Source organism: Lemur catta, chromosome 19, assembly GCF_020740605.2.
Source record: "Lemur catta isolate mLemCat1 chromosome 19, mLemCat1.pri, whole genome shotgun sequence".
Lineage (NCBI taxonomy): Eukaryota > Metazoa > Chordata > Mammalia > Primates > Lemuridae > Lemur > Lemur catta.
In genome coordinates, this window is record NC_059146.1 from 25114668 (window position 1) to 25135446 (window position 20779).

The 20779-nt window shown below is 44.9% G+C and overlaps 1 protein-coding gene across 1 annotated transcript in view; it reads right to left on the reverse strand.

Annotated features, from left to right (window-relative positions):
- Nucleotides 1-207: 207 nt before the first annotated feature.
- SAE1 (SUMO1 activating enzyme subunit 1) overlaps nucleotides 208-20779 on the reverse strand; it is a 64584-nt gene continuing 44012 nt past the window's right edge. Inside the window, exons 7-9 of the mRNA XM_045531328.1 lie at nucleotides 11265-11409; nucleotides 4601-4670; nucleotides 208-1212 (exon numbers count right to left, since the gene is read on the reverse strand). Coding sequence (XP_045387284.1) covers nucleotides 1120-1212; nucleotides 4601-4670; nucleotides 11265-11409 — 308 coding nt within the window. The 3' untranslated portion in view covers nucleotides 208-1119. The remainder of the gene's footprint in view (nucleotides 1213-4600; nucleotides 4671-11264; nucleotides 11410-20779) is intronic.

A 20779-nucleotide genomic window follows, 5' to 3' on the forward strand; every position in this document is an offset into this window, starting at 1 on the left:
TCAACAGACAAATGAAACCAGAAGCATCGAACACTCTAGAATGTGAGCAATCTAACTCTTGCTGCATCGCCCAGAAAAAATGGTGGCAGGAATGGTGACAGAGGTCTTTGAATCAGAGCATCAAGTGATATTTCTTCAGGTCTAAAAAGGCAACTGGTAAGACCATGCCCTGTAAGAATTTTCTTAAGCAGAAAAAAAACAAGCGAATACTAAAGCAAATAACTTTATTTCTATTATCATTCCTTTTATTAATAAAAGAACCAAAGAAAGTTTAGAAAACATGTAAAACACAAACAGCTGCAATTCAGGGCGTCAATGAAGAAATGACACAGCCTTCAAGTGGAACAGCCTCCAGAACGGTCCGTGCCGCGTCAGTGACTGGCGTTCTGTTAAAAGGGCAGGTTCCTCCACCCCAGCCCAGAAGCCCCAGGAATCCACCTTTTGAAACAAGCTCTCTAATACTCAAGGTCTTACCCTAATACCCAAGACTTGGTAACATTTCCTCTCTTCGAAAACCCAGGCTGGAACACGACTAATCCTAAACTAAAACTCCAGAACAGCACACCAGATGCCACCTGTTGTTTGTCAGGATCTCAAACTTTGGAGGAAACACATTCCGCCCGTTGTGTTCTTTCCTGTCGAGGGGCATCTGTCTGCATTTGGAACTGTGGTTCACTGGTGTTTCCTCGGGCCTGGGCCTTATTACCCACCTGAAGTCACGCTCCTCTCTGTGCGACATCAGGTGGGGAGTAAGTCCAAGAAGGTGGCAAGAGGCTCCTAAGCAACAGGATGTGCTGGGTCCTGGCAGGCATCTCCAACAATACCCCAGGGGGCTGGTGACTCCGTGATGGCACCAAGACAGAGAGGGGGCAGAGGGGTGCCTTAAAGTTTGAACTGCTCAGGGGAGCTGGCAGGCCTGGGGTGGTGGCATGGAGACAGTCGTCCCTGTGCCCTTGTGTGTAGCAGCTGCTGGTGATGGAAGCACCACCTCCTTGCTCGCAGGAAAGGATTTGTATTGGGCCAGTGACTTCACTTGTCCCTCGTCATTCAGGGGAGGGGACTGGGAATACACGGGGGCCCGCTGTGGGTCACCATCTCCAGGGCCACCAAGCCGTGGGTTCACTTGGGGCCGAGGCACTCCACAATGCCACTCCCCTTCATGCCATCAAAGAAGAAGAAGTTGTTGTGAGGAGGGTCCCTCTGAGACAGCGCCTGGGGAGAGAGATGAAGAGAGGATTCAGCTCACGTGTCGTGAAGGGATAAGCTGGGGGCGGAGAATCTTCTCGACCCAGGCCAGGGCAGTGGTTCTCAACTGGAGCCGATTTTGCTCCCCAGGGCCCACTTGGCAATGTCTGGAGACAACTTTGATTGTCCTCTCTCTTTCCTCTGTCCCTTCCCAGCTGTGCATCCATGGGGAGATCACTTGACTTCTCTGAACCTTTATTTTCTCTGCATATAACCTGAGAGTGACAACTGTATTATCCTGGGGATTAAGAGATGCCACATATCTCGAGTATCTAAACCATGGCTAGTACGAAGTCCCACCGTCACCGCCGCAGAGCGAACAGCAGAAATAATTATTCATGATATTCAACTGAGAAAGGCAGCCGTTCATTTCAACACATCTTAGGTCTCAGCCTTTATCACCTGAGCGGACACATTTAATCAAGGGACACATACTGATGCAGAAGGCAGCCTTCCATGAGGACACAATGCTGCCAGCTTTCCACAGGGGCCGAGGCTGGGATCCAGAGGGCCTGGGCGATACCACTCAGCCATGGCAACAGTGATTATCTTGTAGGGTTACCAGGGCTTGGTGCTTAACCCAAAAGGGGTTGAAACTTTACTATAAGCTTCCATTTAAAGAGACTATCACCTAAGCAAGGGGCCGGGGCAGGGCTTCATGGTGCCCAGGAACACTGTCCCATCATTCATAAGGAGGGTGACCTCCCTGAGGCGGTCAGGAACAGGCTCCACACATTCTGAACTACTCCCCCGGAACTGAGTGCCCATCTCATTCCGCTTCCTCATCGGTAAAATGGGGGCAATTATTCCTACCATAAGTGGTTATTCAGCCACTCGTCCAGGGAAATTTTATTAAGTACCTACTGTTTGCCAGGTATTATGCCAGACATCAAAGATTCTGGTAAGGTCTCTGGCCACATGGAGCTCGATCAGACAGACGTTTGCTTTTCTGGGTGTGTATACAAAACAGGCAAATGAAAAGCACCTGCCTGCACATAGTAACTTCTTAGTGAACGGAAGCTGCTATTACCAGTGGAGGCCGGGGGCCTTTTACCAGTACGTGCAGATACCGTGAACTCAGGCATGTGGAAGGGCTCAACGCCCCACAGTTGGAACTCCTGGACCCCCAACTCAAGCTACAGGAGATGACGTACATTTGAACGTGGAGCCTGGCATGACTGCTGCTTTCCCTGTCACCTCTGCTATTGTGGGCAGGGACACCCGCCATGGATGGTGAAGATGGAAAGAAAGAAACATGCTTTAAACCTAAGGAAGCACGACAGGACAGCAGATATGGATATAAAATACGGTGTTTGGAAGGACGTAAGAAAGGTGGGGAGCAAAAGACAACTGCCCTCTGACACCCAGTGTGTGCTTTTTACAGGTGGTTGGATAGTCCCTCAGGAGCAAAGGGCGAGTGTGGGGCCCTCGACTACAGGACCCTCCTGCCAGCTGGCTGAAGGCAGGAACTGTGCTGAGTAAGGGGGAGCGGTGGGGCCGAGACAGCAGGGCATGGGGTGAACATGGGGCAAAAGGTAAAGCGCTTCCCAAGCAAGATGGGGTAGGAGGAGATTCCAAACACACCCAGCAACCAAGAATGCAGAGTACTTTGGCTATCTGGGATAAACAGAAACAGGACGCTGGGCAACAGCTGTCCCCAGCAGGCAGGAAGGAGGGGGCTGCACTAGGACGGGGATGTAGAGAAGCCACCACAAACAATGGGGTCAGGGCCACCTGCCCCGACCTCTGACTATTCCATCCCACATGAGAAATTCAGGGGACAGCTTCTCAGGGGGAAGTACAAAAGTGAGGCTGAGGGTGCAAGGACAGTGGCCCTAGGGTCCGCACAGAGTCTCTGGATGGGGGTGCCATTAAGGGGCGACACCTGAGGCACAACTGTCAATCGGTGAGCAGCACGGCCCCAAAAACCAGACCACCCAGCCCTACTAGCCTGGGCAGCGACTTTACTTCTCTGCACCTCAGTTCCCCCTTTATAAACCCATAAAAAGCACACACTGGGTGTCAGAGGGCGATCGTCTTTTGCTCCCCACCGTTCTTACATCCTTCCAAACACCGTATTTTATATCCATATCTGCTGTCCTGTCGTGCTTCCTTAGGTTTAAATCATGTTTCTTTTTCTCCGACCCCACTGCCCATGGTGGTGTCCTGCCCACAGTAGCAGAGGTGACAAGTGAAAGCAGCAGTCACTGCAGCGCCGACCTCACAGGGCCGCTGAGAGACGAAATAAGGTTATCCGTGGAGAAAACACTGGCTCTGTGTGGTGCGTCGTGGGCTTTCAATAAATGTTATCTATTAGCACTGGTGGTGGCGGGGTGCTTTCGGGCCACGAAAATCCGCATGTTCCCACTCCCCGCTGATGGCTCCTCCATCACTGCCCTCTCTCCTGCCAAGTCTGTCTACAGGCAGCCCCAGAATCCTTTTTGATACAGTCCTTTGGGCAGCCACTGCCAACTTCTCAGACTGGGCATATAAACTGGAATTGTCACATCACTCTGGGCTAAGCAGAACATGTGGGCAAGGAAACAGGTGTGGCCATTGCATGCTTCTCTTCCCTCCAAATCTCCCCAGTGCCCACTGAAAGAAAGGGACACACCATTACTGCAAGTCCACTAAAGCAGTCAGGGCCCTGCAAAGCAAATTTAACATCTTGGGGCAAATATCAAAGTCCCTAAAGAGAGTAAAATATATTTAGAGGTATGCTGTAGTTTTAGCAACCCACATGTTCCAAGAGACTCCAGAGCTGTGCTAATTATTGGTAATGTGGCCCAATATGAGGTATTTCCCTTCTGAGAGACAATAACTCCTACTTAATGCAGTCATGGGTCGCCCTGCATACAGCTTTGCGGGGCTTCTGCCACAGTGCACGTGCTCTACGGACATTAGTCTTCTCCCCTCCCTACAAACACCTACGATGTGGGTTAAAAAGAGATGGGCTCTGACACCATGGTGACGGACGGAGAGAAATTGCACAGAGGTTAAGAGCACACGTTCTATTCTGGGCCTCAGTGTTTTTCCCTTAAACGGGATCCCTATGGTACTCACGTCCCAGAGCCGTGAGAAGCAGGATCCCTGACCAGTGCAACACTAGATAACTGCAGGTACACTTGGGGGATAGTAGCTAGCACCTTAAAAGCACTGTCCAGCTCTGAGTTAGCTCAGAGCAGGCACTCAGAGGTCACTTGCTGAATGGCCACCTGGATGGGCTGGTGTGGAAAAGGGGCAGACGTGAAGCAAAGGTGAGCGGGGTCAGAGAAAGCAGGCTGCTCTCTGTTGGCACATGGACAAAGTCAGGGTGTGTTGGGCAACTTTCTTCTGCTCCACAGTGACTTTTTACCTTCACAATTTCCTGTGCTAAAATCCCTCCAACCACCGCACACACCGGGGCCATCTCAGAGAAGCAGTACCTAAAAGAGAAGGAAGACAAGTGAAACGGAGCACTGGGGAACAGGAGTGCAGACGCGACATCTGGGAAAGTTCAGCAGTGGGCTCTCCTGAAGAAAAACATCTTACCAGGAGGGGTCGAGTCACATAGCAGTGCTAATGCTGGCATCTAGGCGTGAAAATGAAACCATAGTGGTTGGGAAAGACCTTTGAACTCTGACAAGCAGAATTCTTTCACAATACTTTTTTAAGTTAAAGGAAAGACTATATCTGTGCTTCCTAAAAATAAGGTCCACAAATATCAGATGTTTTAGAGCCCTGGTCACATTCTCGCAATTCTCTTCTTACCCATGATGGGTGGTGTGTTCTATACGCTACTCCCGGACAAATGTCAGGGAAAAGCCTGTGTTAACAAGTACGAGGCGTGGGAAATCTGGGGCCTGAAATCAAAGCAGGAGGGCAGAAGGAGTCTTCACAACCCACACACAAACCAGCCCTTCTGGGCCAGGACGGGGCACTGACACTGTCATCACCCAGCCTGGAGCGCAAAACACTTCCTTCTACCACCTCCCCAAGGAAGTGTGCTCTGCCAGTCCCACTGCTGAACACAAGGGTGGATGTTAACTGAGCGAACAGGAACAGAGACAAGTGAGAGGGAAAGCCTCTCTAAGGGACGCTACCACCAGAAGACCGCCTCCAGTCCTCCCAGTATGGTGCACATCCTTCTAGACACTTAAAAAAGTGCACACATCTTAACAGATATAATTTTAAACCCAAATAACTCTTAGAAAAAAAAATAGAGGAGTAAATCTTCATGACCTTGGTGAATTAGGTAATAGTTTCTTAGATATGACCCAAAGGTACGTGTGAAAAAAGAAAACAATAGAGAAATTATATTTTATAAAAATTAGGCCGGGCGCGGTGGCTCACGCCTGTAATCCTAGCCCTCTGGGAGGCCGAGGTGGCTGGATCGCTCAAGGTCAGGAGTTCGAGACCAGCCTGAGCGAGACCCCGTCTCTACTAAAAATAGAAAGAAATTATCTGGACAACTAAAAAAAAAAAAAAAATATATATATATAGAAAAAATTAGCCGGGCATGGTGGCGCATGCCTGTAGTTCCAGCTACTCGGGAGGCTGAGGCAGGAGGATCGCTTAAGCCCAGGAGTTTGAGGTTGCTGTGAGCTAGGCTGACGCCACGGCACTCACTCTAGCCCAGGCAACAAAGTGAGACTCTGTCTCAATAAATAAATAAATAAATAAACAAACAAACAAACAAACACTTGTATTTCAAACGATACCATCAAGAAAGCGAAAAGACAACCCACAGAATGGGAGAAGATATTTGCAAATCATGTATTTGATAAGGTCTTGTAAACAGAGTATATAGAGAACTCTTAAATTTAACAATAAAAAGATAACTCAATTTTAAAATGGGCAAATGATCTCAATAGACATTTCTCTAAGAAGATATACAAATTGCCAATAAGCACACAAAAAGATCGTCTACATCATTAGTCATTAGGGAAATGAAATTCAAAACCACAATAAGGAAAAAAACCCCACAATAAGATACAATTTAACACCCCTAAAGGCTAAAATAAAAGACAGACAATAACGCTTGCTAGCAAGGATGTGGAGAACCCTCATACATTGCTGTTAAGATTGTAAAGTAGTGTGGCCACTGTGGAAAAGTTTGGCAGTTCCTCAAAATGTTAAACATAGTGTTATCATATGATTCAGCAATTATACACCTTAGTGAATACGAAAACTTATGTTCATACAAGAACACATGAATATTTATAGTGGCTTTAGTCATAATTGCCAAAAATAATCCAACTGTCCTTCATCTGGCAAACAGACAAACTGCGGTATATCCATACAATAAAATACTACTGCGCAATAAAAAGGAACGAGCTATTAATCTATACCACAACATGAATGAATCTCAAATGCATTAAGCTAAGTGAAAAAAGCCAAACTCAAAAGACTCTGATACCATTTATATCGCATTATGAAAAAGGCAGAACTACGGGGATAGAGACTAGATCAGTGGTTGCAGGTAGCAAAGGGGCTGAGTAAAGCAAGGCATCGCGAGAGAATTTTGTGGCGTGATCAAAGCGATCTGTATCTTGATTGTGGTAGTGATTACACTACTCTGTACCTTTAAATAAATTCACAGAAATGAATACCCTCAACAAACACCTCAGAATTGTGTACTAAAAAGGAATAAATTTTACTACATGTGAATTTTTAAAAAACACACCATGAAGAAAAAAGAATGAATTTTACTGTACCTGAGTCTAAATAATAAAAACTGAATAAGACAAAACAAACATCACAATAAGAAACAATCAGACAAATCCAGAATAGGGATATTTTATAAGACAATTGGCCCGGACTCTTTTTTTTTTAATTTTAACTTTTATTTTTTGGAAACAGAGTCTCGCTCTTTTGCCCGGGCTAGAGTGCCGTGGTGTCAGCCTAGCTCACAGCAACCTCAGACTCCTGGGCTTAAGCAATCCTTCTGCCTCAGCTTCTCATGTTGCTGGGACTACAGGCATGCGCCACCATGCCCAGCTAATTGTTTCCATATATTTTTAGTTGTCCAGATAATTTCTTTCTATTTTTTAGTAGAGATGGAGTCTCGCTCTTGCTCAAGCTGGTCTTGAACTCCTGACCTCGAGCGATCCTCCCGCCTCAGCCTCCCTGAGTGCTAGGATTACAGGCGTGAGCCACCGTGCCCGGCCTGGCCTGGACTCTTAAAAAACAAAAACAAAACCAGTTAACACTTCTACATCAGGAGTTGGAAAACTTTCTCTGTAAAGAATCAGATAATAAATATTTTCAGCTTTATAGGCCATATGGTCTCTGTTACAACTATTTAACTCTGCTGTAGCACAAAAGCTGTCACAGATAATATGTAAACGAGTAAGTGTGCCAATAAAACTTTATTTACAAAAACAGGTGGCAAGACAGTTTGCCAACTGTTATCCTAGATTAAAAGAGATACAGGACGCAAATGCAACAGATGAGCTTTGATGTATTTTTAAGTATCATGTCATCATGATGTCACAACCCTCACAAAACAAAAAGCAAAATGTTAATCGAAGCTAGCTGAGAAGATGATAGATGGTCACTACTGTACCATTCTTTCAATTTTTCTATGTTTGCCTTTTTTATAATAAACATCATTTTAAGCCCTATATAATACTGCATTGTTCTATACTTCTATGCCTTAATGCATTTCTAATCTCATTCTTATAAATAACATGATAATGAGTATCTTTTGTACGTAAATGTTTGCTCATATTATTTGACATTATTTCTTCAAGGTATATTCTCATTACCAACGAGCAAAATTAGTAGGCCAAACAGAGAGCATTTTAAAGACTCTTCACATATTTCCAAACTGTTTCCTAAAAAGGTTATACCTTTTTCAATCACCTTTATTAACGATGAATATTACGAATATTTTTTAAAAACCTGTAAAGCATTGTTTAGATAATGACATGCCCAAAACAAAACGAAACAAAAAAAAGAAAGGAAAAAAAAAAATAGAAGAAGAAAAAAAAAACCCCCATCAAGCAGGCCAGGCGTGGTGGCTCACGCCTGTAATCCTAGCACTCTGGGAAACCAAGGCAGGAGAATTGCTTGAAATCAGGAGTTTGAGACCAGCCTGAGCAAAAGTGAGACACCATCTCTACGAAATATAGAAAAATTAGCTGAGCATGGTGGCACAAACCTGTAGTCCCAACTACTTGGGAGGCTGAGGCAGGAGGATCACTTGAGCCCAGAAGTTTGAGGTTGCTGTGAGCTACAATGACAGCACTGCACTTTAGCCCTGGCAACAGAGTGAGACCCTGTCTCCCCCACAATAAAAGAAAAAAATCTATAAAGCATTTTGTTGATTTTATATATGCTGTGATAACCAGTGACAACAAATGGTCACAGGTTTTCTCTGGATAATAGAATTATGAGTAACTTCCATTTTCATCTTTGAGTTTATTCTGTGCCATCTGATTTTCCCATAACAAACATATATACTATTTATGTAATTTAAAAACCATTAAATTCACAAAGGACAAATACTGTATGATTCCACTTATATGAGGTAACTAGAATAGTCAAATTCATAGAGACAGAAACTATACACTCGAGGTTACCAGTGTACCAGGCAGACAGTATACCAGAGGGGCTAGGAGGAGGAGGAAGCGTGGAGTTAATGTTCAATGGGTATGGAGTTACAGCTTGGGAAGGTGAAAATATTCTGGAGATGGATAGTGGTGATGGTTGCATGATAATGCCAAAGATCTATACACTAAAAATGGTTAAAATGATAAGTTTATGTCAAGTGTATTTTGCCTCAATAAAAAATATTTTAAAACTCAGTAAAGTTGTATAAATATACAAATTATAAATGTTTATCAAAAGTGTTTATAAAAGTGAAAGAATATAAACAACATAAATATCCACCAATAAGGTATTGGTTAAATAACCGTATGTCCAGACAATGAAACATGAAATATTAGTGATATGAATCTGTATTTATAGTCACAAACAGGTCCATATGCTGGAAAAAAACGCTATTAGAGAGTATAGATAGTATGATCCCGTTTCATATTTAAAATGAGAAAAAAACATGAGTAATAAATACAGAAACGTTTGTGAGGCTAAACCCCAAAACACTGCAGTGTCTGGGATTATGGACCATCCTTTTTTTCCATTTTGCACTTTCTGGTAATGGGCATCTATTACTTTCATAATGAGAAAAACAACAAAGTTCTCTGAAAACAGACTAAATAACATAATGTAAAGGACAGCACAACGAGCTCGCAGACAGACGAAGGAGACGAAGACTTGTGCACAGGTTTCCCTACGGCATACCCTGCTCAGCGGCAGTGGCAGTGGGCAATTTGTGAGGGGAGCTCAGCTGTGAGACGGTGCCTCATTTCCACGCCGGCATCCCTATCCCATCTCAGGCCATCTCGTAGCCCATCTACAGACAGACTTCAAGAGCTCACCAAACCCCTCTTACTTACAAAGGCAATAGAGTGGGAGTGCCTGAGCACATGAGACCTAGACGTGGGAAAGTGGTTTCTGCAAAGAGGGTGGGCAGGGAAGCAAACACTTTGGAGAGAAAACTGGCCAGCAGCTCATTAGGCTGTGGCTTTACCCTTCTGGGAAGCAGGGCCTTCAACTCTGCTGGCTGGTGATGCAGAGCCAGACCGTTCATCACTCTAAATGCCCAAATTAGTCACTCGGCTGCACGCTCACGGCCCGGCACCCGGCACCAGCTACACTGAGCAGCCACAGCTTGCTGCTGACTGCCTGGCTGGGTCTGCTGGAACTGATGCCCTGTGTGACCCAGTCCCTCCTCCTGCTGTGAAGCACAGAAGAGGAAACACTTGCTACACTGGTCCTTCCTCTACCAAGAGATGAGTGCCCAGCTGTGTCAGCATGGGACAGGGACCCACCCAAGCCTGCAGTGTCATCAGGCCCTGACCCAATGGTGCCAATGTTACAAAAGTGCCTTGTAAACTGCTGCCTCGTTTTGGACAATGGCTTTTTGGTTCAGAGCTCCACAGGTGGTTCAGATACCACGATTGGCTCTAAATGGGGTAGGGTTTGTTAAGTGTCTACGGGAGGTTCCCAGCCAGAAGTGAAGAAAGGAAGGACTAAGGAAGAAAAGGACTTTGATTTTGATTGGCACTACTTTTGAGAAGAAACCAAGGTAGTATGATGCTACTAAACAGTAGCAGTATGGTGAGACCTGGGGTAGCATGTTGTTTGTGTATTACTTTGTGATGCCTGGTACACAATGACTACTCAATAAATTGTAGCTATTGCTATTATTATTATTGCTACAACCTGGAGGCACAGCAAAGCAGAATTTAGTCCCTAAAGACATGGAAAGGGAATTAAGAGTGAGCAGATGATTCCAGAATTGCCTGGAAGGAGATCATGACCTAGCCACCATGTGATCTTCTCTAATCAAAACCTAAGCCTGACTGTGTAGGAGAGCAGAACACTAGTCACCTAAGGTGAAAGTATCCCAGTGCCCAAGGGACAGAGAAGATGCTGGGAACATGGTTGCCTTTGCTGCTGGGGTCATAAACTGATAGGCTACACCATAGAAGGCAAAGTGGCAACATCTACTAAATGATAAATCATATTCCTTTGACCCAGCAATTTCCTTTCTACTAATTTATCCTGCAGTTATACCTGCGCACGTCTGACACAGGGTCACACAATGCAGCATTATGTAATAAGAGAAGCCTGAACACAAGTGAGCAGACAACTGGTTCACTAAACTGTACCTACAGCTCCACATGCTGGAATCCTATGGAGCGTTTACCGATCTTACACTGCCTTGCCTCGAATTTTGAACCATGTGAATATAAAATACATATTGTAAGAAATAGAATCTGCCCCTCTCGGTATCTTTTATATACTATTACATTAGTGGAGAGGCAGAACTTTGCAGGAGGTGGCAGAATGCAGCAAAGAGGGCTTTCCTCGGGGCTTTGGGTCTCCATAAAGGATTTCCCCAAATTAAGACAAATACTGAAAACATGTTTATCTCTTCAGGCCAAACTGTGATAAATACTGAGACCAACCTGACAAAGTCCTCGGGAAGCAGGTCAGGACTAACACCCAGCGAGTCAAGCACATCATTTCGTATCTGGAGCAACAACTCAGAGTCTTCCCCATATGTATCACAACTAGGATCTCTTCCTTTATCTGTGCGGAACTTCAGGAGCACTAGGAAAGGGTAAAAGAAGGTAGGTTATAAAGCCAGTCTCTTTATAATGAATGTTTATAGATGTTGATCATTAAAAAAATTTTTTATTCTGTAGGAAGTATTACATTAATTAAAATGTGGGCCAAGGGAAAGGTAATACATTTTTCATTTATTCAACAAATATAGTTAGACAGGCAATCAAATCATTATAAAAGCAACTAACCTTGCTGGGAGAAGTGCTAGGATAGCATAATAGAGGGTCTGGGGTCTGACACCATCTGCAGGGTGGTGTCAAGAAGGCTTCTCTGAGGAAACAACAAACTGATTGAAGTGTCTGTGAGTTTCTGGGGAGGAGGGAAGCAGAAGCTTCCAGCAGAGGGAAAAGTTTCTATTAAGACCCAGAAGAGAGGTCAGGAGTGGGAGCCATGCATTCTAGGCAGCAGTTCAAAGGCTGCTTCAGCCAGAGAGGCTAGCCAAATACTCAGACTCATCAGACAGGCAGGTCAATAGTAACAAAACCTCCCTTAGTACAAAGACTATGTCGACCCCCAGAAGTGGATGTTTAATTTTGGTTGTGAACCAGACGAAAGGTTCAGACGATGGCTGTGAGTGAGCGCTACTGTGTAAGGAGACCCCAACAAGGCCAGAACTTTTAGCCCAAACAAAAAGACACAGACAGGCACATAAGACTGATCAAAACACAAGCATCTTCCACTGCCAACTACACCTTGTCCAAGAGGTTACCTACATGCCAGGTGGGCAGGCATTCTTGTCCCCTACGTGCTCCCCAAGGAAGGAGTACAGCTGGCCTGAGCCTTGTCCCTAAGAGCAACACTCCTTCTCCCATATCACACAGGCTATTTCAGGGCAGAAGTAGAAACATGGGGATCTTCTAGGTCCAAGCCCTGGGTGCTCTGGGACAGTACTGCATACCTGGAGAGGGGGCTGTACAGTTTGTAAAGTACTTTCACTTGTGTCTCATCAGTATTTGCTGACTGAAAAAATAAACTTATTCAGCAAACTATACTCTCTATTAGTGCGAGGGACTCCTTCTTTAAAAATTTAGGTAGATTCAAAACTCGGACAATCTTAAGTTCCTGGGAGGCTCTTTAAAAATGCAAGTATTTGGAACCAAGACTAAAGAATCAGAGTCATACTTTTTGAAGATTCGCAAACAGTTCTGGTGATGAGCAGACTGGGATGAGAACCACTTTCCAAGTAACAAGAATTCATTCATTCAACCAGCACGACCGAGCACTGACTTTGTGCCAGGCAGATCTATGGGGCTAACGGTACAACAGCAAGGGAGGGAGCCCTGGTCTGTGCATCTATGAAGGCAACGGTTGGGAGAATAAACCAGGTGGTTAGAGAATTTAGGGGCCACAACAGGTGGCTCCACCGAACCCTGAGAGAAGTTTACAAATGAGTTATAAAGTGTTCCAAGATCTCAAACCACAGAAGCCCGGTTTTTGTAAAAGAAGACACAACCTGCTTCTGGGCTATGCTTTCCTCAGTGCCAATGTCAGACAAAGGCCCCTGGTCTGTGTTTCTCTGGCAACCGTCACATGCCTAGTATAAGACTCTGCATATCAGAGGTTAAAAAACAAACGAAAAGCTCCCAAACACCCATTTATTTTGAATACTATTTGATGTCTGGGAATGTTACTTTTCTGTTTCTCAAGAACACAGCTTTTGGTACCCTCAATTTCTACCTGAACACTTAGCAGTCAAGTCAAAGCAATGACAAGCTGGATGCTGGCTAACAATGATCTGCTATTACCCAAGCTTAACTTCTAACTTTGCAAATGTGTTGCTGGTACCCCAATTTGCAGTAGAGAAAGGCAATCAAGTGAGCATCTGGGGGCAGGGTGGAGAAAAGACCGCAGAAATGGCAGTTACTCCCTGTTTGCACCAAGCCCCTTTTCCAACAATGTTCCAGGAAAACAAAGGAATCCTGCTAGTGCAGCCAAAACAGAGGATAGATTGGAATGTATTGAATGTCAATGGCTATTCCTGTCAGTCACTCCTGAGAAGACAGGGCAACAAGACCCAGAATGGTATCAGTGTTGCCTGAGCAAGGGAGGCTGCTTGCTCTCAAGCCACCAGAGTGGTGAACAGCACCAAGAGGCCATGTTGGCTGCCTCCTGGGTGATCTTATTTCTGTGTCACTGGGTCGGAAGCACCGACTGTCACAAGGGACCAAGAAGAGGAGGTAATTTTTCAGCCCTCATCACAAAGCTTTTCATTTTTGGTTAGAAAATATAGTTCTGGGAGCATCAAAGCCCAAACCATTACCAGTGCCTACCATGTGCCTACCAGCACCATGCTAAACATTCACATGCGTTAACACTCACTCAATTTTTACAATAACCTGGTGAGGTGGGTAATTACTATTGTCCCCTCACCCCCACTGTACAGATCAGGAAACTGAAATTCAGAGACATTAAGTGACTTGGTCATTGTAACTGCCAAGAACTAGTGCAGCAGAAATGTAAACTCAAATCTGGCTTCAGAATCTGTGCTTCTTAACCCTAATGGGATCCAAAAGAAACAGCAGGTCCATGCACGAACACAGCACCCAGGATTCCAAGTGGTCTGGCTCTTTGCGCATCGCCCCCACAACCCGCCGCTTGGGGGGTAGGGGGCCTCCATTTGACCATGTTTCTTAGAGATGCATTTTCCTGATGGGCCCTGCCCTCTTGCCGCTGGTCTGTTAAAGATGTTAAGTTCAGTGGGTGAGAAGCAGAGGCACAGATCATATAAAACCTTGCCCATCAATCTTCAGAAAGTAAGAATAGCTTTATCTTAGGAAGAAATAAGATGGCACTAAGAGGAGGAGCACAGGCAGCCAGCAGCTGGCCCCCAGTTTCTCTGGGCCCCTTGCCTGTTCCCTATGCAGTTTCCTTGGACGAGGGCCGGCAGGCTGGCACCATCCACATACCTCGTTGACCACATCTGAAGTTCTCTCAGGGCTTCTGGGAAGGGGGCCAGTCAGTCCAGCCACTTATTTGCAGCAAAGCAAACAGAAGCTGCCTTTTTCACTCTTTTTCGAAGGTCAGCACTCCAGTTAGCAGGGGTGGAGAAGGGGCAGGAAGAAACCCGTGTTCTAGACAGGCAACAGACTCAGAACTGACCTCAGCCCCTGACAAGTTCTTGCTTATTAAATTCTCCTCTTTGTTCTGCTTTCCACCCCTCTCCAAGCGCCAAGCACACACACACATCACTGTTGACTCTGCATTTCTGAAGAATGCCTCCCTACCAGTTTACAGATTATAAAACCGTTCTGTTAAGATCAAACACTGTCAGGGATAGAGAGCTGCTCTGCCAAAAGATGACTCATCGAATCGTATCCAAACACTGCACAAAATTAGAGTTCCAAACTTGATTAACTTCATCTGAACCTTTTAATTAACTGAGGTTGTTGAAATCTGGGGGGATGACATTCATCGCTGGAGGTGATAGGCTAGTGTCTGCTTAGGTTCAGGACTTGCCCATGTAATGGAAAAGGTCAACTTGGAAAAAAGGGAAATCAAGTATGGTTTCATGTTTTTTTCATTTGTTTTTTAGAGATAGGGTCTTGCTCTGTAACTCTGGCTGGAGTGCAGTGGTGTGATCATAGCTCATTGTAACCTCTAATTTCTGGGCTCAGGCGATCCTCTTGCCTTCAGTCTCCTGAGTAGATGGGATCACCACGCCTGGCTAAATTTTTTTTTTTTTTTTTATAGAGATACTGTATTGCTATGTTGCCCAGGCTGGTCTTGAACTCCTAGCCTCAAACAATCCTCCTGCCTCAGCCTCCCAAAGTGCTAGGATTATAGGCATGTGCCACTACACCAGGCAGTTTCATGTATTTAAAAGAAAAAAACTGTGTATATGTAGATTTACTACCACCTTTGCAAAAGAATTTAAACATTGCAATTCAAACTTAATTTGAACTCGGAACATCAGATTAGTGCTATAACAGGAATTTGGAAAGCACTATTATTAATCAGTTTGTCACTATTAAATACAAACTTTTTATTGCATATAAATATTGTGCTTATATTTAATGTAATCACTAAAGCACCAAATAAAGAAGTGTTTTTTTAACTACCCAAAGTATTTTAATATGAAGAAAATGAAGTCAGTGTTACAAATCAGCCCCCAACCCAACTGCTGTGCCCCAAAACAGTTCAACTGGGGGAAAGGGAAACCAAATCTATTCAAAAGCTCATTTCCCTGACTGATGCTTAAAGCTTTACTCTGCCAGACACCCTGGCCCCAATCTCTTGGGCTCTCCCCAACCACACATAGACTTCTTCTCCCAAAGCTGGCTCGCATAATGGGGACTCATTATCTCTGGCAACGGCCTGGAAATCTGCTCTACTCCTAGGTTACGTAAACTTCCAGGAAAACACAAAGTACAGTCATCCTCTTAGACAACAGCCTATCCGCTAAGGCAAAACTCTGGGCCTGACACTTAGGTGTTCATTCAATAAATATATACTGAGCAATCACTTTATGCAAGGTCCTGGGTTGGGCAGGGGACAGCAGACACTCCGAGCATTTCATGAGGGAGATCAACAAAAACTACACAGAAGATGACAAAATGCACTAATGAGAAAAGGAGCTCTGAGAGTATTGGGGGGTGCAATGAGGTATCTTGTCACATGACCAGGCACAATGACCTCAGTCCTCACGGCCCCCAGCCCTGAATATTTGCCTGTCCCCACCCTGTGCACCCTTGGCAAGTCCATGCTGCTGCTCTTTGGGGCTGCTGCGCCTCCTCTCTGCAAAGCCCATCCCAGGCCTGGGAGGGGCAGAGTGGAGCCTGGGCTGGATTCCCTGTTCTTCTACTTACTGTGACTCTGGGCAAGAAGAGGACTCTGAGCCTCCTGTGTAAAATGGAAATCCCAAGAGCACTTACCTTGTGAGGTTTAAGGATTCAATGAACAAATATGTGTAAAGTACCTAAGACAGTGCCTGGGGCAGTGTGAGCACTTAATAAATGACAGTCTTCCAGAATTGTCACTACTCTTAATTTTAATTAATTAATTAATTTTATTTATTTATTTATTTTGAGACGGAGTCTCACTCTGTTGCCCGGGCTAGAGTGCCGTGGCGTCAGCCTAGCTCACAGCAACCTCAAACTCCTAGGCTCAAGCAATCCTTCTGCCTCAGCTTCCCGAGTAGCTGGGACTACAGGCATGTGCCACCATGCCCGGCTAATTTTTATATATATATATATTTTTTTAGTTGTCCAGCTAATTTCTTTCTATTTTTTTTTTAGTAGAGATGGGGTCTTGCTCTTGCTCAGGCTGGTCTCGAACTCCTGAGCTCAAACGATCCTCCCGCCTCGGCCTCCCAGAGAGCTAAGATTACAGGTGTGAGCCACCGCGCCCGGCCTACTACTCTTAAACAATGTCCACAAACCAAGCTCACACCTGCATAGAAAAGCCAACACACTTGCTCTGGTGATTTCTGTGTCGCATAGCAGTTCATTTAACTCTGTTGCCACTAATTCAGCTGTGAGCTCTGGACATGAAACTGATTGGGACCTCACTGTCTCCTGACGTTCACACTCAGCATTCTGCTCTTTCCCTTCATGGCTTTTACTCCCAGTTTGTGATTTTATATTCACCCGTGGAAATTAATTTGCATAAAGACTGGCTTGTCTCCTCCACTAGAATTTTATGTTCCATGGGGCAGAGACCATGTCTGTTTTGTTCACTACTGCACACCTAACACCTGGCACAGGGCTTGCCCCATAGCAGGCACAGAAGAAACATGTTACACAAGAAGCCTCAGTGTTTGCAGAATGAAGGAAAACTAGGGAGGATGGCTCACAATAAAGTGACATAAGGCCCTCCCAAATCCAAAGCAGGCCTGCTCTGTTACTAACTGAATTGAACAGTTTAAGACATCCAGGATGGTTCTTTCTTATCAAGTATTTACAAACACGCCAGACATCAAATACCCAGCGAGAAAAAGGGAAAAGAAAAAGATACACAAGGCACCATGTTTGCCCTCAAGAGGAAAACAAGATGGAAGTCCTGCTTTCAAAGTCACCATATGAGGGCCAAGGTGCAGACCAGCCAGTGGGGCATGAAGCCCAAAGGTGAGACATAGTTGGGCTGGGGGAGACAGGGACATTTCATGGAAGCCACCATGATTTTGGCTCTCAGCCTCATCTGCTCAGTTCGGTTATACTTACTTTCCTCTGTTTACCTCACTCTCAGTTTTCCTCATTAACCCAGAAACTTAGAAGTATGCATTCATTCCACACACATTTCCTGAGCGCTGGCTTTCCACCCCACGCCTATGCTGAGCTGTGCTAAGGACCCAGAAGTGACCTAGACAGCCCCAGGCCCTGCCTCACATGTGGAGCTCACAATCTACAGAGAACACACTCATAAGCCCGCCTGTCACCAGAGCCACGCGGTGCTTTGATCTCTTTCTCTAGAAAACTTCACCTCCCGAGTGGCCGCCCCTGAAGACTTACTCTGAAGTGCCCCTTTTTGTGCTCCAAGTCCTGCCCACCCTTTCGTCTCTCCAATGAGACCTAGTCTATGACCTCACCAGGTATGAGCTCAAAACAGGGAAAGAAGCAGGTGCCTCTTCTCTGCACCTCTCTCTCTCTCTGAGGAGATTCTGAGGCAGCCAGATGAAAGTTGTTGACGGGGAAAGAGTACTCTTTCTCAGAAACGACCTCAAAACCAGATGCCATTTTTTGCCTACCAAATTAAAGACCAACATTACTCAACCCAAGCGAGAAAGCTGAGGGACCTGCATCCCCACCCAGAGCTGACGGGAGGCATGAGTGCTCAGTGAAGCATGGGAAAATGTGGTATTAAGGATTTTTACAAAAGGTCGTGACTCTTGATCAATGGTTGAATTCTATATAAATGTTCACTGCCATGTTATTTATACAGGTTGAGGATCCCTTATCTGAAATGCTTGGAACCAAAACGGTTTCAAATTTTGAATATTGTCAGGTTTTGGAATATGTGCATTATATTAGGGATCTTACCAGAAGATCCCCATGTCTGAAAATCTGAAATCTATAATGTTCCAATGAGCATTTTTTTTTTTTTTAGCATCACGTTGATGCTCAAAAAATTTTGGAGCAATTTGGATTTTCAGATTTGGGATGCTCAACCAGTACCACTGAAAACCTGGAAATAATTTCACATTCAATAATAGGATGTTATGTAAAACATGACATATTGACAGAATGGAATATTATGTGGCTATTAAAATTATGTTTAGGCAGACATTTTACTCACATTTTTTGCAACACTTAGGTTAAAAAACCCCATATAATATCCTATAGTAAGAATGAGCTCTACTATGTAAAAAATCAATACAACAAAACGAGGTAGGTACAACTGTTACCATCCCCATTTTAGAAGTAGGAAAACTGAGGCTTAGGGGAGGTTCCAGGTCACAGAAGACTCAAAAGTCATGGCACTTTTTTTTTTTTTTTTAAGAGACAGGGTCTCACTCTGATGCTCAGGCTAGAGTGCAGTAGCTTAGACATAGCTCACTCAGAACTGTTGGGCTCAAGTGATCCTCCTGCCTCAGGTGGGACTACAGATAAGTGCCACCACGCCTAGCTAATTTCTTTCTTTTTTTTTTTTTTTGACAGAGTCTCACTCTATTGTCTGGACTAGAGTGCAATGATGTCACCATAGCTCACCGTAACCTCAAACACCTGGCCTTAGCAATCCTCCTGCCTCAGCCTCCCGAATAGCCGGGACCACAGGCATGAGCCACCTTGCCCAGCCAGAAGTTACCACACTATTAACCTCTACATTATACTGCCACCTTGGGAACAGAAATAAAATAGAAGACATGCTTAAAATAAAAAAATCACTTCAGGCCCGGCGTGGTGGCTCACGCCTGTAATCCTAGCACTCTGGGAGGCCCAGGCGGGTGGATCGTTTGAGCTCAGGAGTTCGAGATCAGCCTGAGCAAGAGTGAGACCCTGTCTCTACTAAAAATAGAAAGAAATTAGTCGGACAACTAAAAATATACACAGAAAAAATTAGCCAGGCATGGTGGCACATGCCTGTAGTCCCAGCTACTCAGGAGGCTGAGGCAAGAGGATCGCTTGAGCCCAGGAGTTTGAGGTTGCTGTGAGCTAGGTTGACTCCACGGCACTCTAGCCCGGGCAACAGAGTGAGACTCTGTCTCAAAAAAAAAAAAAAAATTCTTTTTTTAAAAATTAAAAAAAATCACTTCAAATGCATTTGGCTCCCTCACCTCAGAGGCCATCAGTTTAGAAAAATGTAAACCATTCATTCAGACTCTAGTCCCAGCCAAATAACTCTATTCTTCCCCTTAAAAAATATCAGATGAGGCTTGGTGAGGTAGCTCATGCCTATAATCGTAGTACTCTGGGAGGCCGAGGTGGGAGGATTGCTTGAGGCCAAGAGTTTGAGACCATCCTGAGCAAGAACACAACCCCGCCTCTACAAAAAGTAGAAAAATTAGCCAGGCACAGTGGTGCATGCCTATAGTCCCAGCTACTCAGGAAGCTGAAGCCGGAGGGTTGCTTTGAGCCCAGGAGTTTGAGGTTGCAGTGAGCCATAATAATGCCACTGCACTTCTATCCAGGGCAGCAGAGACCCTGTCTCTAAATAAATAAATAAATAAATAATAATAATCTGGTCTAAGTGACAGAGTAAAATTGTCTCCAAAAAAAAGGGGGGGGTCAAATGATTCCTAAGCTGACTCTCACCTTTAAAGTGGAACATTCTAACTGGTATGAAAAGGCTAATTTACAAAAACAATCTAAAATGCAGAGAAAAATTTCCATGGACACACCCCCGCCACTGGCTGCATGGCTTTGCCAACTGCACCCTCAAGTCACATAGCTATCTGACAGTGCCTTCTACATTCAGACCCACCCTGCCTGGTCACAAGCAGCAGGGAGAGAGGGTCTTTTCTCTAGCCCAGCACTTGAGTGGCACATGACCTTGACTCTGGGCATCTGCTGCTCTCTGCCAACCACGCTTGCCGAGAGAAGATGGCACAGGACATTCCCGTGACTGTTGTCTGACAGTCAGAGAAAAGATGTGAAGCTTTAAACAAGAATTGCAGCTGGGCCTTGGGGCTCAAACACAGGCTAATGCCAGGGGTGGGGGAGATGTGGGCCTGCAAAGAAAAAAACAAGCAGGTTGCTGACAATGTTGCCCATTATTGTGATCTGACCTCGGTGGGCCTCAGTTTCCTATCTGCAAAAGTAGAATAAGAAAATGTCATGGGGTGCCTGTGAAGTTCAGATAAAATCATGGTCATAATCATATTATTAATAATGGTAATAATTAAAGTCTGACTGAGCACTTTAGTTGGGTGATGCTTAAACCCAAGGCTTTTTTTTTTTTTTTTTTTTTTGAGACAGAGTCT